The sequence below is a fragment of the Wickerhamomyces anomalus genome (assembly GCF_001661255.1).
Source record: "Wickerhamomyces anomalus NRRL Y-366-8 unplaced genomic scaffold WICANscaffold_3, whole genome shotgun sequence".
Lineage (NCBI taxonomy): Eukaryota > Fungi > Ascomycota > Saccharomycetes > Phaffomycetales > Wickerhamomycetaceae > Hansenula > Hansenula anomala.
The window spans coordinates 138,764-163,912 of NW_017567112.1; the positions used below are offsets into that span (position 1 = coordinate 138,764).

At 34.7% G+C, this 25,149-nt stretch overlaps 12 protein-coding genes and 1 non-coding gene across 13 annotated transcripts; 6 read left to right on the forward strand and 7 right to left on the reverse strand.

The window, feature by feature from the left end:
• Nucleotides 1-166: 166 nt before the first annotated feature.
• MAD1 (coiled-coil domain-containing protein MAD1) lies at nt 167-2,203 on the forward strand (the record flags this gene model as incomplete). Its single annotated transcript, XM_019180424.1, has 1 exon — nt 167-2,203. One exon carries the CDS (start codon nt 167-169, stop codon nt 2,201-2,203), a length of 2,037 nt encoding a protein of 678 aa, XP_019038778.1.
• Nucleotides 2,204-2,414: 211 nt separating this feature from the next.
• On the forward strand, nt 2,415-3,098 carry LCL3 (Lcl3p; the record flags this gene model as incomplete). The annotated part of the gene is made up of 1 exon (XM_019181819.1): nt 2,415-3,098. One exon carries the CDS (start codon nt 2,415-2,417, stop codon nt 3,096-3,098), a length of 684 nt encoding a protein of 227 aa, XP_019038779.1.
• Nucleotides 3,099-3,171: 73 nt separating this feature from the next.
• On the reverse strand, nt 3,172-4,905 carry GUP1 (O-acyltransferase; the record flags this gene model as incomplete). The annotated part of the gene is made up of 1 exon (XM_019181736.1): nt 3,172-4,905. One exon carries the CDS (start codon nt 4,903-4,905, stop codon nt 3,172-3,174), a length of 1,734 nt encoding a protein of 577 aa, XP_019038780.1.
• A 447-nt stretch (nt 4,906-5,352) lies between these two features.
• Nucleotides 5,353-6,263, forward strand: WICANDRAFT_91297 (uncharacterized protein; the record flags this gene model as incomplete). The annotated part of the gene is made up of 1 exon (XM_019186282.1): nt 5,353-6,263. One exon carries the CDS (start codon nt 5,353-5,355, stop codon nt 5,905-5,907), a length of 555 nt encoding a protein of 184 aa, XP_019038781.1. The 3' UTR covers nt 5,908-6,263.
• A 330-nt stretch (nt 6,264-6,593) lies between these two features.
• Nucleotides 6,594-7,694, forward strand: WICANDRAFT_22393 (uncharacterized protein; the record flags this gene model as incomplete). The annotated part of the gene is made up of 1 exon (XM_019180943.1): nt 6,594-7,694. A coding segment is annotated over one exon (1,101 nt), but the record flags the coding sequence as incomplete, so codon positions are not given.
• Nucleotides 7,695-7,906: 212 nt separating this feature from the next.
• On the reverse strand, nt 7,907-9,958 carry DSL1 (Dsl1p; the record flags this gene model as incomplete). Its single annotated transcript, XM_019183318.1, has 1 exon — nt 7,907-9,958. One exon carries the CDS (start codon nt 9,956-9,958, stop codon nt 7,907-7,909), a length of 2,052 nt encoding a protein of 683 aa, XP_019038783.1.
• Nucleotides 9,959-10,425: 467 nt separating this feature from the next.
• POS5 (NADH kinase) lies at nt 10,426-11,688 on the reverse strand (the record flags this gene model as incomplete). Its single annotated transcript, XM_019183319.1, has 1 exon — nt 10,426-11,688. The coding sequence occupies one exon, from the start codon at nt 11,686-11,688 to the stop codon at nt 10,426-10,428; it is 1,263 nt and encodes a 420-aa protein (XP_019038784.1).
• A 587-nt stretch (nt 11,689-12,275) lies between these two features.
• On the reverse strand, nt 12,276-14,672 carry WICANDRAFT_31471 (uncharacterized protein; the record flags this gene model as incomplete). The annotated part of the gene is made up of 1 exon (XM_019181836.1): nt 12,276-14,672. The coding sequence occupies one exon, from the start codon at nt 14,670-14,672 to the stop codon at nt 12,276-12,278; it is 2,397 nt and encodes a 798-aa protein (XP_019038785.1).
• Nucleotides 14,673-15,555: 883 nt separating this feature from the next.
• On the forward strand, nt 15,556-15,627 carry WICANDRAFT_t53. The gene has a single exon. It is a non-coding gene; the product is annotated as a tRNA-Thr (tRNA).
• A 333-nt stretch (nt 15,628-15,960) lies between these two features.
• Nucleotides 15,961-17,856, reverse strand: WICANDRAFT_68185 (uncharacterized protein; the record flags this gene model as incomplete). Its single annotated transcript, XM_019184110.1, has 1 exon — nt 15,961-17,856. Exon 1 carries the CDS (start codon nt 17,737-17,739, stop codon nt 15,961-15,963), a length of 1,779 nt encoding a protein of 592 aa, XP_019038786.1. The 5' UTR covers nt 17,740-17,856.
• Nucleotides 17,857-18,224: 368 nt separating this feature from the next.
• On the reverse strand, nt 18,225-19,578 carry UIP4 (Uip4p). Its single transcript, XM_019186283.1, has 3 exons — nt 19,246-19,578; nt 18,769-19,187; nt 18,225-18,734 (listed from the first exon to the last, which is right to left on the reverse strand). Exons 1-3 carry the CDS (start codon nt 19,469-19,471, stop codon nt 18,690-18,692), a joined length of 690 nt encoding a protein of 229 aa, XP_019038787.1. The 5' UTR covers nt 19,472-19,578; the 3' UTR covers nt 18,225-18,689.
• A 150-nt stretch (nt 19,579-19,728) lies between these two features.
• Nucleotides 19,729-23,125, forward strand: WICANDRAFT_100030 (uncharacterized protein; the record flags this gene model as incomplete). The annotated part of the gene is made up of 2 exons (XM_019180285.1): nt 19,729-22,606; nt 22,916-23,125. The coding sequence occupies exons 1-2, from the start codon at nt 19,955-19,957 to the stop codon at nt 23,123-23,125; spliced, it is 2,862 nt and encodes a 953-aa protein (XP_019038788.1). The 5' UTR covers nt 19,729-19,954.
• A 297-nt stretch (nt 23,126-23,422) lies between these two features.
• Nucleotides 23,423-24,793, reverse strand: MRN1 (Mrn1p; the record flags this gene model as incomplete). Its single annotated transcript, XM_019181667.1, has 1 exon — nt 23,423-24,793. One exon carries the CDS (start codon nt 24,791-24,793, stop codon nt 23,423-23,425), a length of 1,371 nt encoding a protein of 456 aa, XP_019038789.1.
• Between the last annotated feature and the right edge of the window lie 356 nt (nt 24,794-25,149).

Below are 25,149 nucleotides of genomic sequence, written 5' to 3' on the forward strand. Positions count from 1 at the left end.
AAATCTGAACTTTTTGCCATAAAAATCCAAATTTCGAAAATTCGCGAACAATTTTAAAACTGACACGTCATTTGTTGGCAGTCGGTGAAGGTAGAAAAAAAACATAAACAAAACAAAATCTACACCAAAACGACTTAGAAAATTATATCAATCGATAAGTTTGGCAATGGCTGACTCATCTCCTTTCGTTGATAGACCATCAAGGGCTCAGTCAAAGCATGGTTCACCTTTCAGAAGGATAAGTTTCAACTCGAATAATGGTGGTGGTGCAACCAATAACGATCCAACTTATGATGAATTGAAATCTCAAATAAACTCATTAAATTATTTAATAAGTGATCTAAAAAATCAAGTTGAACTAGGGAAAATAGAGTCAGAACAAAAAATCAATGAATTAACCAAAGAATTGTCCCAACAACATTTGAAAAATGACAATATTTCATCTGATCAAGTGTTTCTATATAATCAAAATAAAGAACTTCAGTCAAAACTCACACATGTCAATGAAAACTTTACAGAGGAAAGAGAGAAATATGAAAATGAAATTAGAACATTGAAAACTGACTTGTTCAATTACAAGAAACAGTATGATGAAGTTCAATCAGAATCTAAATACAAATTATCACAAGTAGAACAAGAACAACATAATAATCAAGCTCAGATCCAGAACTTGAACCAGCTGAATACAGAGCTTTCAAATGAACTAGATGCCAAGAACGATCTGATAAATAAGCTAAAGCTGAAGTTCAATGAGCAAAATACAACCATTGAAAAATTGAACTCTGATCTCATGTCAATCCCATCAAGAGACGAGATTGCGTCAGTGGAAACCATCAAAAAACAATTGTCAGAACAAATTTCATATATTCAAGAATTAGAAATGAAAAATCTAACTCAAGCTGAACAAATCAAAAAATTAACTCTTAATAAACAAAACGTTGAAATTTTGAAAGAAGAGAAAGCATCATTAACCAAGAAATTGGGCAAGATTGATGAACTAAATGACACAATAAACGACTTAAACTTACAAGTGTTGAATTTACAACAAGAGAACTCCAAATGGAAAGTTTATTTAAATGAGGACGATGATGTTAAAATTGAAGAATTTGTTAAAAATTTCAAGTTGATCAAAGATGAAAATATCTTACTCAAAGGTAATTTCAACAAAGTTGATACTGAATTGAAGAGTTTCAAAAATACATACAATGAGTTGTTTATAACACATGAAACGTTAAATAAGAATTCCCAAGCCCTAACCAAAAGTTATTCAAATCTGGAAAAACTAAATAATGAAATTGAACAACAAAAGAACTTAGCATTTGAAGAATCTAATTTCCTTAGAGAGCAATTGAAAAACCTAGATCAAGAACTTTCGTTGAATGAAGATGATAAAAATAAATATATTCGGAATTTAGAAGGCTTGGTTGATGAATACAAAAACAAGATTAATGAGTTGACTAAGCAAATACCAAAAGATTCTAGCTCTAACAAGAGACAGAGAACTGAGGATGATGAGAATGATGAAGACACAACAAGAAATTTTCAAAAATCTGTCTCTAGATTGGAGGATGAAAATTTTCAATTGAATAACAAATTCTCAAAACTATTGAATGAAAATTCAGTATTATTAAAGAAAATTGAATCATTCCAAGATATCAAAGAAAAGAAAATAAGAATATTGCAATTGAGAAACAATCCATACTCAAATGATCAATTCATAAAAAAAGAGTTAATTGATACCCTTACAAAAGAAAATAATGATCTTCTGAACAAGACACCATTAGGTGAAACAATACCCAAATCTATCTATGATAGGTCCCAACTAGAAAACCAAGCATTAGAACGCAAAATCCATGACCTCAACAAACGTATTCAAAGATTACGCGAAATCTTTAGTGCCAAATCTTTAGAATTCATAGATGCTGTTTATTCATTGATCGGATTCAAGTTGGAATTTTTACCATCTAATAAAATCAAACTGATTTCAAAATATGTCAAGAATGATAAAAACTGCTTGTTAATAGATCCTGTTAAGCAAACATTCAAAACAAGTAAGGATAATGATGAAGATGATGAGTTTTTCCAAACATGTGATACTTTAATAGATTTTTGGATTAAGGAGAAGAATGATATCCCTAGCTTCTTAGCTGCTTTGAATTTGGAATTATTTGAAAAGCAACAGTCGAGGGAACAGCAAGTATAGAAGAAATAAAAGTAAAAACAGTTATAGCATGTTGAAAGTTGATTGTAGTTGACCAAATGTATTGATCTGTCATTTTATCACGGGCCCGAACTTTAAATATCACCGAGGTGACGTCTTTTTTGCGAAAAGTAAACAAAAAAAAAGTGATTTGAAATTTAAAGTCAGAAGCAAGATTTCTTTGTTTTTGAGTTTAAAGATCGAATATTGCATAATGAATAAGAATGAGTCGCATTTCTTGGACTCGAGAGTTATAATAATGTCGACGATTCTGACGTCGTCGGTTTTTGGTGGATATAAATTCTATACCAGATTTCTTCGACCAATCCAAAAGGCTACAGATATACCCACTGGTCATTTTTACAAGAGAAGCTTATTAGGAAAAGTTACAAGTGTGGGTGATGGTGACAACTTTCATTTCTTTCATACCCCTGGTGGGATAATAGGTGGTTGGAATTGGCTGAGATTCCCACCAAAGACAAATCAAAGAAATTTAAAGAATAAAACGTTGCATATCAGATTATGTGGTGTTGATGCTCCAGAAAGAGCACATTTTGGGAAACCAGCGCAGCCGTATTCTGATGAAGCTTTGGGATGGTTGAGAAGTTTCATATTGGGCAGAAGGATCAGAGTGAAACCATTATCTATCGATCAATATGGTAGAGTTGTGGGGAAGGCGACCATTTGGACATTATTTGGTCGTAAGAATGTTAGTCTTGAAATGATTAAGAATGGTGTTGGTATTGTGTATGAAGGTAAGGCAAGTGCTGAATTTGATGGAGATGAAATGATATTCAGAGAAGAAGAGAAGAAAGCTAAAAAATCCAGAAAGGGGTTATGGGCATCAGGTAAAAAATTACAAACACCAGGTGAATTTAAGAAACAGCATAGAACATAGTTGCATCATCTGCATATGAATTAATAATAGTTAAAATAGTATATTCAAGGGTATAATAAATATAATCATTTGCTCAACATTTCACATCAATACCTCTTCTTTTTTCAGATTCACGTAGTTCAAACATAACTTGGACAGCAATGAACAAACTTATATTAGCGACAACAAAGAATCTTATACCTGAAAAAGTTCCAAACATTTCATTTAGTAGTGCTTGTGTACCTTTTTGACCCAAACAGAACCCATACAAATTAGCAATCATCATTAACCAAATATTAGTAACACCTCCAATTGCACAAAGATGTCTATACCACCATTCATTTGAAAATTTTCTGAAATATGTTGATGCGAAATATTCAGGTAATAAGAACAAAACAACTAACCAACCCCAGAATAAAAGTTTTAATTCAATATCATGCCAAATAGCAACAAATGAGAAAACAGCTAATGAAGCCAAGATTCTATTCGAAGCTCCACCTAATGGGATATAGACATATTTAACAACCCATTTGTTAAAACTTCTATGCCATGCCTTCCAAAATGAAAGAGCACTATAGTTGTTATCCATACAACGAATCATATTTTCTGGAGGGTCAATACCATCAATCAAACTCCATAATCTGAATAATCTCCATGGGATCAACAATTTCAACCAAATAATATTCAAATTAAACAATCCAATCATGGAAATTTGAAATGGAGTATCACCTTCCCATGCTCCAGTTTTAGAGACTGCAACAACATACATATAATGTAATAAGAATTCCATAACCAAAACACAGAATAAGAACCTTAAACCGTAGATGAATGTTCTTTTAGCATTGATTGAAGGTAAGGAGTTGTGAACTTGACATCTGAAATCATTATAAGTGACAACTGGACCGGCAATGAATAAAGGAGCATAAGTAATATAGGCAAAATAGTTGAAGAAGCTATATTCTTCAATATCCAAAGATGCATTCATTCTATCCCTTTCATCAACGATGAGATTTGTAACAACATCTTGTGGTGTTGTTGGAACTGAATCTGGTTTCTTCTCTTCATCTTTTGATCTTTTTTTATCAGCTCTAATCTTGATATCATTTGCACGTTTGATAAAGTCCAAATTGAAACTCAAAGCTTTCAATAATGTGAAATTATAAAAAACATCCCATCTAGCCACAATACCTTTGAAGCCTGTATCGATAAAACTGAGAAATGGTAGAATATTACCAAATGGGTATGATCTATATTTATCATTAAGGAATAATGAACCAACACCATAAGTCCATAAAAGCCCAGTTGCTAACCTATTATGACTTTGAGTTAAACGTGCCAGTATGAAGATGATTGTGATGTGTAAAACAACTTTGACTGCATTGACCCCATGAATTGCAATTAAAAAATTTATACCAAAGACAAAATCAAATTGAGTTCTTTGAATTGAGGGTATAACCAATGAAACACCTCTTCTTAGTAATGTATGACCAGCAACCAGCGCACTTAATAAGAAGAAGTTATCTCTGAAAAATCTATACTGAGCATCAGAATTATCAACTTTTCTACCCATCATCCAACCTTGACTTAATAATCTTTCAAATTTTGGATAATTTGGATTTGTTTCATTTGATGCATCCATTGCAGTCTTGTATAACATTGGAACCACAATACAAAAAGCCACCAAATAAAATTTAAATTCTAAAGTGTTCCATTTTGAAGTTGTAGCTTTGTTTATAACATTTTGCTTTCTCTTTGGATCAGATGGGGCATTTAACCTTGAATCCAACACGGGAAGTGAAAAGAAGGACAAAATTGACAAAAGTCCCATTGTGGCAGATCAATTAAAGAGCAGGAATATCTATATGATTATTTGAACAGAAATATCAAGCAATTGAACTGATTTTACTTAGTTATGGAATGGTTTATTTAGAACAACTCAGCCAAAAAAGGCCAACTCCAACTTTTTTTGGTTTCGCGACTTTCGCGAATCTGTTTTCCAAAATTTCAACCCCTGTTTAAAGAGCATCGACAATTGTAACGAAACATAATTGAAAACAGCAGAGAACCCAATTGAAATCACACTATGGCTGACGATATTCCATTGGACAGACGTCCTAATCCTCCAGGCTGGGTTCCCCCAAGAAAGGGAACCAACTATAACCCATATGACCCTAGAGAGCAGAGACCTCCACAAGGTTATCCAAGTGAATTTAAAACTCCTGGAAAGAAATCAGTATGGGCTAGCGTACCATCAGATGCTACCCAGTATCAACAGATGAAAGACACAATGCAAAAGTTGCAATATAGCCCAAGACCGAAAAGTCAGTTGTATCCTGGTCAATATAAAGTTTTGAGAAGAGTGAACAATTATCCACGATTTTATCAAGGTGCTCTATTCACAACAAGATTATTGGCTTTAGGTGTTGGTGTTTATGCAGTTTTCTTTTATAGATGGAATGAGGGATTTGATAACGTATTCAGTCAGTTCTATAGGTTAAGATTAAGAGCCAAGTATATTTTGAATGGTGAATTGTCAAAACAAGAATTGGAAGATTTAGTTCCAAAGCAAAGAGGTTACTCGAAAAGACCACTATCATTTGTGTCTGAAAGTGAAGAAGGTTATGTTAGACCTGAACCTAAGGAGATTGATCCTAAATTTTTGATGGAGAGACCAGATGAAAGACATTTAATGGAGGCTCAAAAGATCTTACAAGAACGTGAAGAACGTTTGATGAGAGCTATTGATATTGCAGAAGAACAGATAGCTAGTGGTCATGTTGAAAAAACGGCATCAAACACACCAAGAAGGAAACTATTCGGGATCTTTTGATTGGAGCATTTATTAACTTATTTATTCACACTCTATTTATTGAACTATTTATTACTCATGTGACATGAAGAGCATAAAGTATACACACCAACCTGTCATATAGAATCCAATAACCAGCATCTCCACAGAATCTCTGGTCTGGGGACGATCATGATGTAGATTTGTCTCGAGATTTCATCAGCAGCAAGCCTTTTCTGACTCTCAAATTGACACAAACTTTAATGTGAAATTCCCACTGATAGCCAGCAACAGTCCTTTAGAATCCACTACAGCCATGATGATTCATGAAATTGACAAAAAAATTTAACTCGAGCAATGAAATTTTATCAAGGCGCAAAACCGTCAATCGCGAACGCGTTTGCCATTTTTTTTTCTTTTATCTGGAGAGGTACAAAAAGTCCACAATTTCGCATTCATCATCACCAGACAATATCGTTTCTGTCCTGGTTGAAGATATGACAATGTCCATGATGTCTGAGCTCTACCAGTCGGTGCTGAGAGTGGTGTTTCTACTGTTCGCTAAAGTGCTTTACCTCCCCTTCCAGCTCTACCACTTTTTCATAGATTCATATGCTCTATTGTCAAATGTCACCAGGAAAGAACCTGATAATGTTGGTGAAGAAAGCTCTTCTGATGATGATGTGTCTGTTGATAGACTAGCCCAGTCTGAACCTGTCACTGACGCCATATTAGATGCCGTTGATATAGTGGATATCTGTCATGCTCACGGTTACAAAGTTCACGAACATGTTGTGCAAACTAAAGATGGGTATTTATTAGCTATTCATAGAATATTGGCCAAAAGTAGCGATATCCACAAGGAGGGAAGACCAGTTGTTTACTTCCATCATGGGTTGTTGACTAATAGTGAGTTGTTTGTGTTGGGTGAAACTCCTGCTAAATGTTTACCTTATCTATTACTTGAGAAAGGTTATGATGTTTGGTTAGGTAATAATAGAGGTAACAAGTATTCAAGAAAGCATTTAAGTCTATCATCATCCTCTGAGAAATTTTGGGATTATTCATTAGATGAATTTGCATTATATGATATTCCTGATACAATTGACTATATCTTATCAACGACCAATAATCTGCAATTGACATATGTTGGTTTTAGTCAAGGTTCTGCCCAAGCGTTTGGTGCTCTATCATTAAACCCAAAATTGAATAAAAAGATAAAACTATTCATTGGCTTAAGTCCTGCAATGATTCCAAAAGGTTTGAATCATCCTATTGCAAGATTATTCGTTGAAACTGCACCACAATTGGTGTTTTCTATATTTGGTAGAAGAGCTATTTTACCGTCTGTTGTGTTTTGGCAAAAATTGTTGGGAAGACTTTACTATAAAACTGTTGTTGATAAGTCATTAGTGTTATTGTTTGGTTGGACAAGCTCAAACATTACCCATAACCAAAAAGCTATTGGATATCCTCATTTATTTTCACCATCAAGTGTTAAATCTGTTGTTCATTGGTTTCAAATTATCAACAATAAGAGATTTCAAATGTATGATGAAGGTTTAGTTTCACCATTAACGAAAATCACGTCAACGAATTTAAAAGTTCATAGAGTTGCACCTTTCCCAGTTCAAACCATTTCAGCTCCAATCTATTTAATTTATGGTAAAAATGATATGTTGATAGATATAAACCCAACAAGAGCTGCATTGACAAGTTGTAAAGAGATTGAAGCAATCGGAATTGATACATATGAACACATGGATGTTTTATGGGCAAGAGATGTTGAAGAAAAAGTGTTCAAACCTGTTATTGACAAAATTGATAAATATAATAAACAGAACCAAACAATGGAAATTGTGGAATGTGTTGAACATAAAAAAATCAATGGGACTGTGGAAACCTATGTTAATAAAGAGGATATAAGTGAAGGATCGGTGTTTGTTTGAATATTTTTGGCATTAATAATATAGATTTGTATAATATTACCAGGGGGATTTTACGATATGATCATTATGACAATATAGTTTTATTTTGTATGCTAATCAGCTTCTCTAATCTCTCTGATATCTTCAATACTTCTTCTTTTCAAATCACTATCAGCAAACAACTTATCAATCAATGCAATGAGTTCCATCGTAGACAAGTCATAAAACTCAGCATTATAAAAACTTTCCATGATATCTTTTAAATGTGAATTCACAATAAATGCAACATGTTGTAATTTTGAATGATTTTTCAACTTGTTATGATCCACGGGAAATTTCAATTGTAAAAATCTTGTCAAGATCAAATTCAAATATTCACTTTCAATCTCACCAATATTGGTTTTGGCAAAGACAGATTCAATAATTTGATTATAAAATGATTCAATGGCGGAATATAAAATCTCTTGATATTTAGATGATGGTATAATTTCCAATTTTTTGAAAAACATTGTGAAGATTAATTGGATATCATCAATGATTTTATAAGTTTCATTAGATGAGATTGAAGGATCTAGACCTTGTAATTTTGAATAATGTTCATCTATATCATTTTGGAAATCTTTGATATAATTTGATAAATATTGTTCTTTCAATTCCACTATTCTTGAAAATTTGGATAACTGATTCAAATATGTTAAATCATTATATAATAAGAGTGATGATTTAGTACGAGTTTTAAATTCTTGAGAAATCAATATGTAAAACCCCGTTATTAAATAATTCAATTTTGAATAATGCAAGTCATGATATTGTGATGGTAATTTTGATTGTGTTGATAAATATGATTTTATGATTTTATTAACCTCTTCAGGTAGTTTTGTTGTTTGATAAGTTATTGAAGTTTGCGGTATTGGAGTTGATTCCCTTGATGGCTCATTACTATGTGATTTCTTTGCCAACTTGGAAACGAGTTTCTTTTTAGGTTTTGGTTGTTCTTCTTCATCATCATCCCAGCCCCAATCATCTTGAACTTCCTCTTGTTGAGGATCCTGATCGTCATCAACATTAATATCCTCATCATTCCATCCCCAATCATCCTCAGGCTCATCAACAGGAGGCTGAGGAACAGGTTCAGCTTTTGGAGCAGGTTTAGACTCAACAGACTCTTTATATTCTCTAGTCATCAAGTTTTGGAAAACTGATTTGTCTAATGAATAAACCAATTTTCTGGCTTGATCAATATGTAAATCCAGATAGTTTTCCACTGCAATCTCATTTAATTCATTCTTTATCCAATTTTGTAAATCGTTTCTTTTGAAATTTTGAGATTTTAGCATTGAATCAAGTTCCAAAAACTGATTTTGTAATGATTTGTCTGAATAAACTAGATCAATATTAATTGTGATTAATTCTTTCAACCATTCAAAGAATCTTGGTGATATGTAGTTTATTATTTGTTGATCATCTGGAATAAAACTGATGAACTTTACTAGGTTGCTAATTGATTGGATCTGATCTTGAATTGATTCATGGTCATTATTGATGGAGATCTTGTTATCAGATAGATTTAATGATTTTGATTCTGTCAGGGAGTTGAGTAGTTTTTGATCTATGAGATGAGAAGTATTTGAATTTGGTATTTTGGTTTGCAAATTGTTAGTTTTGATAACATCAGATATATTTTCAAATTGAACAAGATTCCCATTTATCTCCACTTCTGCATTGAATTCAATTGAATCATTATCAACATGGATCAATTCATTCCAACATTGTTTTATTTTCTCAATCGCTAAATCATAACAACGATCATGTTCATTTTGTAACTTATCAACAATAATTAAACTTGAAGTTAACGAATCAGATTTAATCTTCTTTTGGAAATTTCTCAATGAATCAAATACATTTTCAAATTCAAAAAGCTCAAGATTAACTTCAGTTTCCTTTAATAAAGTAGAGATGACCCATAATTCTCTCAATTGTTGTAATTCTTGAGTTATTTCATAATCTCGTTGCTGTAATTTTGATAACTCATCGAAACTTAGGGCTTTTGAAACACCACCAACATTTTCCACTTGAGCTCTTAGATTAGCAGGATCAATGATACCATCAATTTTCTGGTTCAATTGATCAATCCTTAGGTCCAAATCACCATCAATAACCTCCATTTTGCCTATTTCAAATCCAATTTCTTTGACGTTATTATGAATTGTGTCTTGTTGACCTAAAAAAAGTCAACTTTATGAGAAATTCGCGAACTTTACCCGGATATCAGCGCCTATATAAAACGAAAATTTTTCGCTTCATTTTAAACTTGAACACTTTTTCCCTTTTCTTTAACGCAAATTTCACAGCCATTCACAACTAATAAAGCATCTCCTTGAGGTTGAGCTCAATTTTAATTGACGCTCTTGACCCATGACGAGCGTTGGATATTTGTTGTCGATTTTGTTGAGGCTTGGACTGGAGATCAAAATTTGTTAATCTTGGGTGCAGTATTCCATCTGAATTAACTTTGTTTAATTCTAAGGGACCTCCTTCGTGAACCCGAATGGGGAGTAGTGCAATGATTGGCAAGACAGTATATACCTACAAATAAATGTGTTTTTTTTTTCACTATTCTTTTCATTAGTTATTAGTTTTTTTTAGCTTGATTCTTGAAACTTGAATTGAAACCAAGTAATTCATTAATACCTCTAACCCAATCATTTTCACTTTTGGCAACACAATAAACACCTGTCTCTATTTGTTTCTTCTTCATGATTGCTCTTTGTTGTCCTGTTGATCCTGGGATCTTGACATTATCAACAAAGATTGTTCCAATTTCATTAACAACATGTATTTCATCATCAACTTTCAAACAATCTTGTGGAACACCATCAATTGAGAACCTGACATCATTTTCACCATTTTGTCTACTAATGATTTTGATTTTGATATGTGAAGATAATGGAACAATCAATGGTCTAAATGATAATGATCTTGGGCAGATAGGTGTAATCATAATGGCTGGGACTAATGGACTGACAATACTACCACCAGAACTCAATGAATATGCTGTTGATCCTGTTGGTGTACTTAGACAAACACCATCAGCTGTGGTTCTTGTTAAAAATTCACCATCAATGTAAATATCTAAAGTGGTCAAATTTGGTGTATCACCACGATGTAGAACAATATCGTTCATGGCATGGATCATTCCTTGATTATTGGTAGCTGGAGCTGAATTGTTTCTGATAACATGGCATTCTAATCTTGTTCTATGAATAACTTTGGCAGTTGATGTATAAACTTCTCTAAATGCTTGTTCATGATGATTGAAATCAAAAGGTAATAAAAAGCCCAATGTACCCAATGAAAATGATAACACAGGTGGAACTCTACCATTTGAGAATAACGATACACCTCTTAGAATAGTACCATCACCACCTAAAGTGACTAATAAATCAGTCCTTGGGACAATATCTTCCATCTCACCTGTATATAAAATATGAGGACTTGAACTCGTTTGTTTAGGATAACTGTTAAAATCTTGGGATATCTCCTCTGCAACGTCTTTAGCAACCATGACATTGATTTCTGGATAATGATCATGTAAAAAAGTTACAAATTGAACCATACTATCACGAACATGTTGAGACCATGGTTTTTTCACAATTAAAATGTTTTGTAATGGATTTCTCCACACCAAGTTTTCTAATTTGGAGTTGTGAGCTTGAATGAATTCAGGATGACTTCTTGATCTTAGGTTTGTCACTGGTTTGATCTTGACAAACTTGTTGGGCGTTATTATTGGTTCAGTGATGTATCTTGGAGCTGAAGTTGATAGCAATCTGTGACAGATTTGTGCCTTGGAGGATGGCCTGAATAGGCTTCCCTGGAGGAGTCTCAATGACATTGTGACTTAGATATGAATATATTGGATGGTACTTTCTGAAAGAAAATGATGGTAACTTATACAAATCTATTGGAATAAATCTTCCGGAACCTGTTGATGAAATATTGTGAATCTGACTCAGATTAGACCTTTGTTCCAGCTAAAAAAAACTGAGTGTAGCAACCGGTGAAGCGAAAGGCTGATGATCAAATCCAGTGGAAATTTTTACTGGTATTGGCTGTTGAAAATGGTGGACTTTATATGTGGAAAATGTGTTAAATCTGTGAATTAGACACCCAAAACGAAATCATTTCAGCCATTCAAGTGATTTTCTTCTTTCGTCTTGAGAAATCAGTTTGGTGATGGCCATTGAAAATGAATTTGTACGGTCTCCATGTTGCAGAACACATTCGCGAAGTATTGGTTGGGGCACTTCTATAATAGACTTTTAGGAAAATATAACTACAATTGATCTGTTTTATAAAGAATATCTAGTCTTATTAATAAAGGGTATAATAAAGTGTATAGAAAAGACATCTCCTGAAAAGAATAATATTGGAAAGTCTGACGATAATAAAGAAGGGAAAAATGGATTTCTCATGAATCAATCATGGAGATGGAATATTGGTAGTATCTTTACCAATAGCCATACCTTCATATTTAATACCTGAAAAGTCCAGCTCTGGAACTTCCAATTCACATTGTGGACTGACATCAACACCGTGGAAGTTCCATTCAGAGTCTTCATACTCATAGTACAATTGTTGTAAAGTATCTCTTGACTGTTCAGTATCAAAGTAATTGAAAGGAGTGAAGATAATTCCAGATTCAGCAGTTGAGAAGATAGTGTTTGGAATATCCTGAGTATTTGGTAAATGGTGTAAAGCCAAGTTGAACCAACAGACTAAATCTTCACCATCAATACTTTCACCATCAACATAACTACCAAAATTAACAATTGGATCTTGTAAATCTTGAGCATCAAACACATGGGAGGAAAACACTTCAGTATCCTTTTGTTTGGTGAAAGTTAAATCATGGTTGGCCCATTCAGCATTGACACCAATAGTCTTGGTGTTTTGAGCAATTCTTCTAGCATCACCACCTGGAAAAATAACTCTATAAGCTTTTGGATTGTTCCATGTATTATTTTGTTCAGCAGATTCGATCAATAAAACACCACCAGCATCAGCCCAGTTCAGGTAAGTTTCATCTTCCACAACAGATCTTTCTTTGGACTTGGTTGAATAAACAGTTTCTGGATCCCATGGGAAAGTGAAATTGGTTGATTTCAAAGCTGTGTTTGTAACTCTATTCTTTTGACCAGCAATATCAAAATCAGCTTTGAAATTCAAAACATGGTCATGGAATGAACCTGACAAGACTTTGTTAATTCTGTAACCAAATGGTGAGCCAGTTTCTTCATTATAATAGGCACCTTGAATGAAACCTGCAGCTCTGACTGAAACTTCAAAAGTACCATCCAAATAAAATTTATACAAAAAGTTGTAATCATAATTACCAATTGTGCTAATAGTTCTCAAGTTGAAAGTTGGGTTTTTGGTAACACCAGCATATTCAGAAGCAGTGTGTCTAGCTAATGGGGAATCTTCAGCAAATTCAAAAGCACAATAAGAGTTGTTTTGATAATTGTTATCACCCATTGAGTGCCATGAAACGTTAAACATTTCAGCGTTATAAGGACAGTCAAAACCTGGCATCAAGCCAAAAGCATTATTACCAAAACCATATGATCTATCAAAGTAAGTAGTATGAGCTTGGAAAGGATCATCACCTGCGTATTCTGCAATAGCTTCTTGCAAACCAATTTCGAATGCAATTCTTTGACCTTTGAATTTCAAATCGTATAAAGTAATACCAACATCTCTTGACCAAGCAACATAAAATTCCCAGTCCATCCAAGTGAAATATCTTTGCTCTTCACTATATTTCCATCTTCTACCTTGTGGATCAACATTAATTGGAGCCAATTTTTCATCTAATTCTCTGGCAGCACCTTGTTGAGCGAGGTAAACAAATGAATCAGTACTGTTCAACTTTGAAGAGTCAATTTTCGGTAATTTAACAAATGATTCAGATTCCCAGGCTTTTCTAAATTCTTCACTTGAATTATAAGCAATGTTATTATAAACCCACTTGGTAACAAAGAACTCTGAAGCATTTCTCCCAGTGATATCCACATTGATGAAAAGACCTGACGGTGTAATGTCACCAGCACCTTGGTAATCAAGAAAGACTGTGGCCCAACTGGTAGTTCTTCCAGTTTCCTTGTTGTACTCCAATGGATCAGTAGCCCAACATTCAATTGGAGCACCTTCTTGACCAAATAACTTCATTTCTTCACCAACCAAATCCACCAAAACTGGTAACATTGTGTCTGAGAGGAATTCCTTCTTGTAGATAGTCTGTGCACTACCCCATCTAAATTGATCTTTGAAACCAACTTCATAAGCAACTTTTGATTTGCTGTACAAGTACTCCAAATCTCTAACAGCTGGTGTGGCATTGGTATTTAATGGACCAATTTGCAATTCTTGCCAATAACCATTTGGATATTCTTCACTTGTGTATTCTTCAGTACCAAGGAATAATGTAGCACGAGCATATCTTTCAGGTAATGGGCCGTCGTAATCTAAATAAGCAATGGCTTCAGTCTTATTTGGACGTAAAACTTCAATCCACATTAAATAGTTATCATAAGGGGACGCATCTTCAAGTTTGGTCAAATTGAATTCACCTTCCAAAATATCGAAGACAGTTTGAGCTTCACCTTCATTTAAATCAGCCCAAATATTTTGCTTTGGTGCAATAGCTTCTTGAGGAGTGGATGGTGAACAAGCAGTATCTCTTTTAGCAAACAACGCTGGGTTTCTCTTAGCTAAGAGACGCTCATAGTAATTGGATTTAGCTTGTCTTGGAGAAACAGCTTCGACAATAGCTACCGAGGCAGCTAAGACACAAGAAATCTGTTTAATCAATTGCATCTCTGGGAATTGAGTCTTGAGCTTTACTCCAGTCGCACTAGCTTTCTATTCAATTGAGCTCAATGATGAATATTTATACATATCTCGAGGGTCCAATCGATTAGGTATCACCAAATATCCATCCCCCATATAATTGGATGAATTCCTCGATCGAGGAAGTTGTTCTAATCTTTGGGAACTAAAAATTCGTTATCAACATCTGCAGAGCGACAACTCAATTGGGAAACATCCACTGCATTTGAACCATCAAGTTCAATCAGGGACCTCAAACGAAGCGAATCCATTGGCCAGTTGATCTCTATGTAAGTTTCAATTGCATCTCAAAAAGGTAATCTTATCTTTAATCATATAACCTTTTGGGTAAATTATATCAAAAGGACCCTGTCGCTTTGAGACGAAATATTTTTTTCATTCAAGCAGGTCTCGGATTCGGCTTACCTACCCTATCAATACAAAAGTCCGACTTTTTGCACAATAAAGATAACAATTTTGGGGGTGTGAACTTTGATTTGAACTTTGTAAAAAAGAGATTAATCGTAATAAGAACTGGCTGTCCTAATACAGTAACTACTAGCCAATTATCTAGCCAGCTGGGAGCTGGGAGGGTCTGTAGGTGTTCGATAGGACGCATGAGTACTTATGACTAGTCATGCCTAGATTCACCGACAGCAGAGCTAGCTACTAACTAGATTCGGACTTCAACGACCCATTGCTTGTAATTGAAAGCCATGAACCAAGTCTCACCTTTTATTAGGGACTCTGTGTATACAAGTTGACTGTTCTTTATAATCTGGAAGTTTATGTTGTCTAGGTAACGGCCTGGTACAGCTACGCCCTGTCGAGCCTCCTGGTGGTTCAACGCCCTAATTTTCGTGTTGTTGTTGCCCCCTTAGCTTAGTGGTAGAGCGTTGCACTTGTAATGCAAAGGTCGCTAGTTCAATTCTGGCAGGAGGCAAATATTTAACTTTTTGGCGGGCGAAACCCTTTTTTTTTGCTCTAAAACACTTAAAGATCTGTTAACTAAGCTACAAACATATATCTATGTGATTTTGAGATTTATTGAGTAAGTATTGATGGACTTAGATGACATTATAGGTGCATAGAAGTCTTGAAACCATATCCCGAGAAGGTGCTCAAAAAAAACCCTGAATGTGTAAATATTGAAGCTGGCGTTTGTACTAAATGATACTAGTTAATGTTATAGTGGACTACATCTCCTATGTGTGTAATGTTTGCACTCAAATTATTCATCACTTCATTAATTAATTAGTTTATACGGCCTGGGATATTAATCATTTTGATAATCAAAGATTCTAGCGCCATTATGTCTAGCAATATGACTTGAAGAATAACTTAAAACAAAATGTTGAAGATTCTCTGGAATACGGCCTTTAAAACAATCAGCTTTATGAAAGTTAAGATTAACATTTTTGGTTTTTGATCTTGGTGGTATCTTTGTGAAATCTATACCAAAATATTCTTTTGGTGAAGAAAACCAACGCCATGATTGATCACGATCATTAGCTGAATGAGTGCTTCTAGTCTTTGAAGTGAAAATCAATTGCTCTAGTTTACCCATTCCCTTGATATCAACAGTTGCAATGGAAGTTTCTAATAATGTTAATCCTTTTAAACGAGGCATATTGAAGTTTTTTAATTCCTTGACAGAACTGTTAACATCTCTCAACGTGAGCAGTTCCAAATTTTTAAACCTTTTCCTAGCTAAATAATCCAAGTTTTCCGAGTAGTAGTCATTTATTGACAAATGTTTTGTCATATCAAGTTTATGAACATTTTCAAAAACTGTTTTGGCCATAGATCTATCTTCATTTAAGACATGTATTGAGATGGATTCTGAAATTGCGATGATGCTTGGGATATCACCTAATGATCCACCTTCATCTAAGCCTGTTTGAAACGCAAAATTGTGTATTTTATCACCAAATGAATTCAAGTGTATTTGCTCAGTATGAAATGTTAAGATATCTAATTTTTGTAAATTTGGAAGGTTATTACCAATCATTTTGAACTTCAAGGCACGAGTGCCTGATTTTTCATATTCACGGTATCTTTCTGATTCTTCAATAACTAAAATCTCTAAACTTGGTAAATCATTATCATTAAATTTTGAAGTTTGACAATTTTTAATAACTAAACTTTTCAAATGAGGTAGATTTTGATGAATGAAGGTTGTTTTTTTTGGAGCTTTGGAACAATGTGATATATATAGTGTTTTCAGGTTTAGTAAGAATCTCCGATCAATGATATTCAAAACGTTGGGTACGCTGACTATTGTTGCCGCTTTCAAGTGCCTTATTGTGGATTTGCAAATGACATTAGATGGATCCAAATACTTAACCAGGGGTAGAGCACCATCACTGTCAAGCTTGATCTCTTCCGGGTATTGGAAAAAGGTACACCCTGTATACTTTTTTGATCTTGAACGTGAGCTAGTAGCTAGTTCTTCGGTATAGTGTGAGTCCAAAATTAATTCATTCCCTTGTAAAAACTCATCCGTTAGAATGGAACTCCTGAAATGATTTGAAAAAGGAACATCTTGATCAAAGAACAGGATGGCTCTCAAGAATACTCTAAATTTTATATTGTTTATCTTCAAATACCTTATAATATCTTCAAACATTTGACCTTGTTCAAGATTTGAAACCTCCACCTCCATGAATAAGAACAACCTTTTTTTCTCTATTTTATAAAGCTCACAATGTGTCTCAATGTTCTCAACAAACTTAACAGAACTTTTAAACAAATGATCTTCATTGTTTTGGCCAGGTGGGATGTTGAACATTAACAAATGCTTTTGTTTCTCAAAATTTGTCTGTACGATATAAATTGGATCAAGATATCCCCTGAATCTAACAAACTCTCTAAATATTCTAAAAGTCCAATAGTCAATTCTTCCAGCATATGTAAATATTAGATCAATGATTTCAACAGGTAAATTGGCCAACTTCATCCAAGGGATTGCCTTCTTTCTCTTCTTCCTCTTGAGGGATCCATCATCATGGTCAACCACCTCCTCCTCAGCTGGCGGTAGCTCTTCTAGGGACATTTTGATTTAAACTAACTGGAGCGTAGCCTTGCTAAATTGTACTCTGAAGAGATGTGGAATAAGTATGAATATCTCAGTATAAATATAATTCAGAATGGAAATATGTCAACAGAAACGAGAGAACAATAATTTTGAATTTTACAGGCTTCTTACGCGTACTTGACTTTTGGCAGACCGCTGGTTTTGAAAATATTGTAATTCGCGAATTCTTCAACTGATAAAAAAAAATTTCAGAAACTCGTCAACGAAGTCAACGCCAACAACTACACAGATTATCCAAACAGAAAGAATGACATATTGGATTTAGGATTAGCAAATATCAAATAAAAAAACAATTTACCGTCAGTGCAACAGCTGAAAACAGTATTGGTAGTACAAAAAATTAAAGAATGAAACAAAAAAGAGAAGAGTAATGAAGAAAAGAAGAAAAGAGTAAAAAAAAGGGTATCAAACATCTATCAAAGCTGTTTTTCCTGCAGAGTCATCGCTTCAAACATCTCCAGACAATCACCACCCAAACAATCACAAACAAGATTGGTGAGAGTTCAGTACTCATTCACTATTCAAATGGAACCAACGTCTAAAAAATTGAGTAATAACATGGAGCATAGTTGCAAAGAACCCAATACTATACTGTGGTATATCTTTACCAGAATTGGAGTAAGGGTTACTAACTGGTCTTTGTTCTTGAAGTTGGTTTGATGCATCCTCATAACCTTCACCACTTTCGTTAGCATCAGAAAATGGTTGGTCTTGGGCTGGTGATGGTGATGGTTTCAATGTTTTTGAATTTGTGTTTGAAGTTGAATCGTCTTTCGATTTCTTCTCAGTATTAGTTGTGATTGGAAGTGAAGATTCAGGAATAATTGGAATTGTCTTTGGTGCACCTGTTTGCTTTGGGGGCTCAGGTCTATCAACTGGTTTTGGTACAGAAGGTTTATCATCAGCTTTTAATCCAGAGGGTTTTTTGTTAATTCCAGATTGAGGTTCAGGTGCTTTTGTTTTTGTTGGAGGTTCGGCTCTTTTAACTGGCTCGGGTTCTGGAATTGACAAAGATTCATTCTTTGGAGCTTGTTCTGTACTTGTTTCTGTCAACGGGATGAATTGGGAGCTTCCATTTGATGGTTCAGTTTTTGGAACAGCTTTTGATGCAACTGTTGATTCCTTGTCATGAGCCGGTAAAGTTTTGCTTTCCGTTGGTGGTTCAGTAACTGGTAATATACCAGTAGCAATAGCAGTAGCTGTAGTTGCATCTGAAGTTGAATTGGTTTGGACATTAGTTGTGGTTGTTGATAAATTATATGGTGTTGGGTCTGGTGTTTTTGGTCCTTCTTCATTATCTTGTGTCACCTCAGTTTTAAGCTTGGAAATGTATTCATCAGATGCACTCTTGTCATCAGTATAATCATACAATATGACATTGTTTTCATTTCCTGAAGGATCAAATTCTAATCGGATTGAAAAGTTAGTATTCACAAGATAAATCAGTGAAATCAAAACACTCACCTGAAGGGTACTCTTTATCAACTCTCCATTCACCATTAATTATGAACTTGAAATTATATTTCCCGGTTGTGGACCCATCAACCAAATCATTGACTTTATATTCAAATCTACTGACGGAATCATTATACTTCATAACTTGCGGTTGCCAATTGGTGAAGTTTCCAGCGATTTGGACATCTTGGTTGCTTGATTCAGCAGGAAAATTGATTATCGTATATCCAGGCATCCCGATCTGATCTTGTTTGATTCAACTTTTGTATAGGCGATTTTAAATGACGGATATTGAATCCCAAACTGCAAATTCTGAAATTGGTAAATATAGGATGCTCAGCCAAAACTTCCTGACGTGTAGTTTTTATTTATTTTATTTTTCACTTGTTCCTTGTTTAAAACAAAAGGATCAAAAAATCATCATTTTCGCGGAAATCAGACTTTTGATTACATAATCTTTTTTTTCTGTGTTTTCAATGTTATTTACATTTTGAACATTTGGATGCTTATATTTGAAACTTTCCACCCAAACTGACTGAGGGAATACGTTACCAAAGGTTATTTGAAGTGTCAGTTTACTGCTCTTGCTAAATTTTGCTGAAATCCATTGTCAAAAGTTGTCTGGTGTTTGGAGCGTTTTTAAATTCAACTCATAGCTCAGTTTCAAGTCTGTTTTGGTCCACAAACAGATGTTATTTAGCATATAACTCAAACCCCAATGTCCTCCAATCACAAGATACGGTATGATTATGATCAGGATGGTAATAGAAGGTCAAAATACCTCCAGACTTTAGAGAATCTGGACGTTCCAGCTTCAGGCCCAGCACCTCAGAAACATATACATCTGATTACTCTACGACAGTACTTGAAACAAAGAATTATTGAGAGCCTGTCCCCAAAGAAACAGCTTAAACAGGAACCTAAAGGTCCCTTTGGAACTCACAAATCAATGACTTCAATCAAAAAACCATCATATAAAGATGTACCTAGTAAAAAACTGGATTTTGGAACTGTGCCCAAGGATCTCAATTCGAAACAAGCATCAAATAACTTGGCTTCAGAATTGCTGTCAGCTGAAGATAAGATTCAGCCTTTATCTCAATCTTCCATATCGGTACCTAAAATTGACAATTCTTTTTTGGTAAAACGAAAAGAGAATGAAAACCATCAACAACAACATTCAACGTTATCACCAACACCACATCAACCAATAATGCCCAAGAAATCAACTTTATTTGTTGCTTCGGATGATTCAGAAACTGAAACTGAAAGTGAAAATGCAATTTCGCAATTAACACTGAAGAGAATATTTGTGTCACTAGACTCAGATGATGAAGACGCCTTTGACGAGGATGGTCATCCTCATTTTCTTCCTCTGGATCAAGAAAAGTTCCAGCCAGTTGATATCACATCACCAGTTAAGATCAGCTCACAACGTCGTACGTCCCAAATTGGTGCTGACATTAATGAACAATTGAATGATGAACTTCATTCTCCAGCTCATATTTCTGACCACGGTTCTCCAGAATTTCATGAGTCGACCACTGATGTTTTTGCAATACCTGAAGACACAGCTGTGAACTTAAGTCCCCCATCAAGAAGAAAACTGACTATAAGGAAGCCTATCATTGCTCAACCTGCAAAGCCTCAGAAACCAAAACTGGAACCTATTTCAAAACCTAGCCAACCTAAGAAAGAACAACCAGAACCTGAAGAAGAAGATGATGATGAAGAAGATGAGAAGGATGACGAAGTTGAAGAAGATGAAGAAGTGGAAAATTCAGAAGATGAAAGTGATGACACTTATGAAAGTAATAGTATTGAAAGTGCAGATGACGAACAGGATGGGGAAGAAAAAGATGATGCTGATGCTGACCCTTCCTTTGATGAAGACTCGTATTCCAAAAAAGGTCGTAAAAAGCTCGAGATTTCTGATAGTGAATTAGAGGGTTTGTTCAGTTCTGATGACGAGGAAGCTAAAAGACGTGCTATTGATAGAAACAAGAGAAAGGGGTTGGCAAGAAGAAAGACTGCTGCTGAAATTAGAAGAAGGAAGCTAAAGGAGCAAGAAGAACTTTCAACATCTAATTCTAGTGATGATACGAGGTATACTTCTGCTAGAGAAATTTCAGGTTCAGATAACGATGATGATAGCGCCTCTGAATCTGGGAGAAGACCTAGACTGCTGAGAGGAAAAGTTCATGATGATGAGTACCAGGAAGAAGTTGGCGAGGATGAATTTGTGGTTGACAATAGTGATGATATTATTTATAGTTCGGATGATGAATTTGAAAAACTCCTACGAACCATTGAAAGTGAAGAGAAGAAAACTGAACTGCGTCACCGTCGCCGTCACCGTCGTCGTTATTCTCATATCAGCAGTGAAAGTGAAAATTCGTCTGAAGGTGAAGTTCCAGTTCGATCAAGAAAGAAGCGAAAGAAAAGTGTTATATCATCATCCTCTGTTTCAGGGTCCTCACAAAAGATTGATCCACCTAGCTCTAAAGCATCTCAAGAAACTAAGCTTACACAAAGTCAATCACAAAACCCACCAGTACCTGTTGCAAAATCACAGGGTGCTTCTTCATCAACTGGGAGTCAGGAAAAATCAGCACTCAAAGATCACCAAGCAAAAAAGGTCAAATCCACAACTTCAAACTCAAAAGCAACACTGAATGGAAAACAGGGATCAAAGAAGAAACAGTCTGAAACCTCAAAACCACAATCCACAGGGTCCAAGAATGATGCAAAATCCAACACTTTGAAAGACATGCCGATACTGGTTCCTAGAGGCCCAGAACCACAAAAAGCACAAAGAAACACCAAACATAGAACAACCATTGGTGGTAGAACAAAAACTAGCAATTCTTCAAATGTTGCTCGCTCATCTGACCAAGGCCGTACTGGTATCAGGATCATAAGAGATGTTCCAAAGAAACGTAAAGTTGAAAGACCCAAAAAATCTAATAAAACTCAAACAACTCAAACAACTCAAACTCAAACCAGTCCAAAAGCTTCAAGAAATTTGGTCTTCCCAAACAGACCTGAAGCTAAAGCTGCTGAACATGTTGATATGTCTGAAGAAGAGGAACTCGATGAAGATGATGAAGAATTCAAAGCGCTATACAGAAAAAAAGTTGATGCTATGAAAGCTATTCCATCTGCATCAGAATCCGAGAGTGAAGAGGCTGGGAAAAATGATTTGTCTGCTAGAGATACTGACGGTGGTGATTTAGATTCTCTGTTCAACTCACCAACTGAAGAAAGTCCATCAATGAATCTGAGTGAAGATAATGGAGAAGAGAAACAAAGAGAAGCAGAAAAAGAGATAGAAGAAGAGATAGAGAAAGAGCAAGAGAAAGAAACCGCAGTGACTAATAAAGCTGAACAAATAAATCTTGCTAAAGTCGGTCAAGATCCTGTTCGTCCAAGAGACCCTAGACTCGCTAGACGGGAAGCAATGGCTGCACAACAACGAAACAAAAATACCAGTCATAATATCAATACAACTAGACCAATTTCACAAGGATATACAGTTTCGGCAACACAATCTTCATCACCAACATCTCAACCCTCACAACGTTTGCCTCCAATGACACAACCGCTTGCCGTATCAAGTCAAATTTACCCACAGTCTGCTCAATTTCAATATGTGTCATCTGCGTCTGCTTCAGTACAGCCAGAACCAACATTACCACCTGCACCAATTGAACCAATATCTGTTTCTGCTACCCCAACACCTGCACTTGCACCTGCTGAAACTACCACTGAACCAACATATACTGTTCTTAGTGATAGTGATGACTCAGATAATGAATCGGAGGATGATGATGATCTGGTATTGATTGATGAAGATACATTCAAAAAGAGTTTTACACCAGTTTCGTGATGATGTCTTTTCTAGTGTACAATAGTTGAAAACAAAATCTGTATTATAAGCTCAATGTTAATATTTAATGACCAGTTTAAAATAGTTTTGTAGCTACGTAGTTTTGATGCTAGTTTTAATCTTGTATATCGTAATTATACTTATAAAGCATCCCTTGATCAATCAACCGCATCTAGGATCACAAACTAAAAGTATTATATAAATGTGTGTCTGTTTTTCTTTTAACTTATTTGAAATGTTATCAAATCACATACAATGCCAAACAGGATTTTTCATCTTTTCAAACCGGTCTTGATTTCATTTGGTGTTGACAAATTGACGAGGAATATTACCACATCTATCTTTACCAAAATTTATTTTCAAGTCTTTAAAATCTGGATCAATTTTAATTTTATCAATAGCTAAAATAGCATTTGAAATATTTGTAAAATTTATAAAGACACAATTTTTCTCCAATAGATAATTAATTTGTTCAATTTCACCAAATTCTTGAAATTTTTCTCTTAATTCTTCTTTTGAAAATTTTGGATTTTCCACATCAATATTACCAATATAAATATTTCTTGAAGCACCAGAGCTAACAGCTAAAGTCAATGCATTTGATAATGGACCTGAATGTTTACCCCATCCAATTTTTATTCTCTTGTTATGTATAGTTAATCCATGTAATTGAGACATTGCAAAGAATTGAGCAGCAGCTATTGGATCAATAAAAGTAATGAAACAAACATGACGATCATGTAAATATTTAACATTTTGTAATAATCCACCTCTAACAACATTACAAATTTCTTCAACTTTGATATCTTTTGGTAAATTACCTAAATAAACGGTTCTATTACCCAAATTATTAGCACCACCAGCAGTTGTTGCAATGGCAGCTGCAGCTGCAGATTGTTGTAATAAAGTTGAAGAAATGAATTCCCTATCAGCATTTGTAACTAAATGCTCCATACCAGGAGCTAAACCTAAATATTGAGCAGCGTTATGTTGTTGAGTTTTGGTAATGAATGCACATCTATCTTTACCATAAAAGATTTTTTTATCAGCATAAAATTCATTTTTCAAAGCCAAGTTGGTTACAACTTTAATCGCACTCAAGATTGAACAGAAATGAATGAAAGCGACACCTTTATCATTTAAAATCTTGATGGTGTCAATTGTACCATATTCTTCTAGATCTTGAATCAATTGATCTTGAGAAATATCTTTTGGTAAATTACCAATATAAACGTTTCTTGTTGCACCATCTCTTTGAATAGCATTTAATACAACAGAACTTAATGGAGCATTTCTACCCCAACCAATCTTGATGTCATTATCTCTTATAGTTAATCTTTTCAAAATTGCATCTGAATGGAATAATAAAGCACTTGATTTATCTAAGAATGAAATGAATGCACACATTTTATCACTTAATAAGCGAACATTTTCAATTATACCACTTCTGACGTGGTCTAATAATTCCTTTGGGGTGATATCTGCAGGAACATTACCAAGATAAACTGTTCTACTTGGTGCAACGTCAACACCTGAAGGTAAACCAGGATGACCAGCGAGTTGACCAGTTGCAGCAACACTATGATAATCAATTGGACCACCGTTTTGAGAGTCACCACTGAATTGGGAGTTCAAATTACCATTAGAATTGTTAAAATGGCCATCCATATAAAATTCACCCGATTCATTAGGATTTTGAGACATCATATTACCAGAACCACTGCCACCTTCGTTAATTGGACCATCTGTGAAGATGAATTGTCCATTTGGGTGATTATGAGAACCACCATTTGATTGGAATTCATAATCTTGACCATTCAAATTATGACCATTTTGATTAATATATTCTAAACCGTCATCAAATTGGTAATCTGGTTGTGGTTGAAATCTTGCAAATTGGTTATTCATATGGGGAGAGTTAACAACTAAGTGTTGAGTGATCAATGGGGTATATGGTAAGTCATATGGAGTGTAAGGGACTGATTGCATTTTGTATTGTTGGTGTATCTCTATAGTTTTTCACA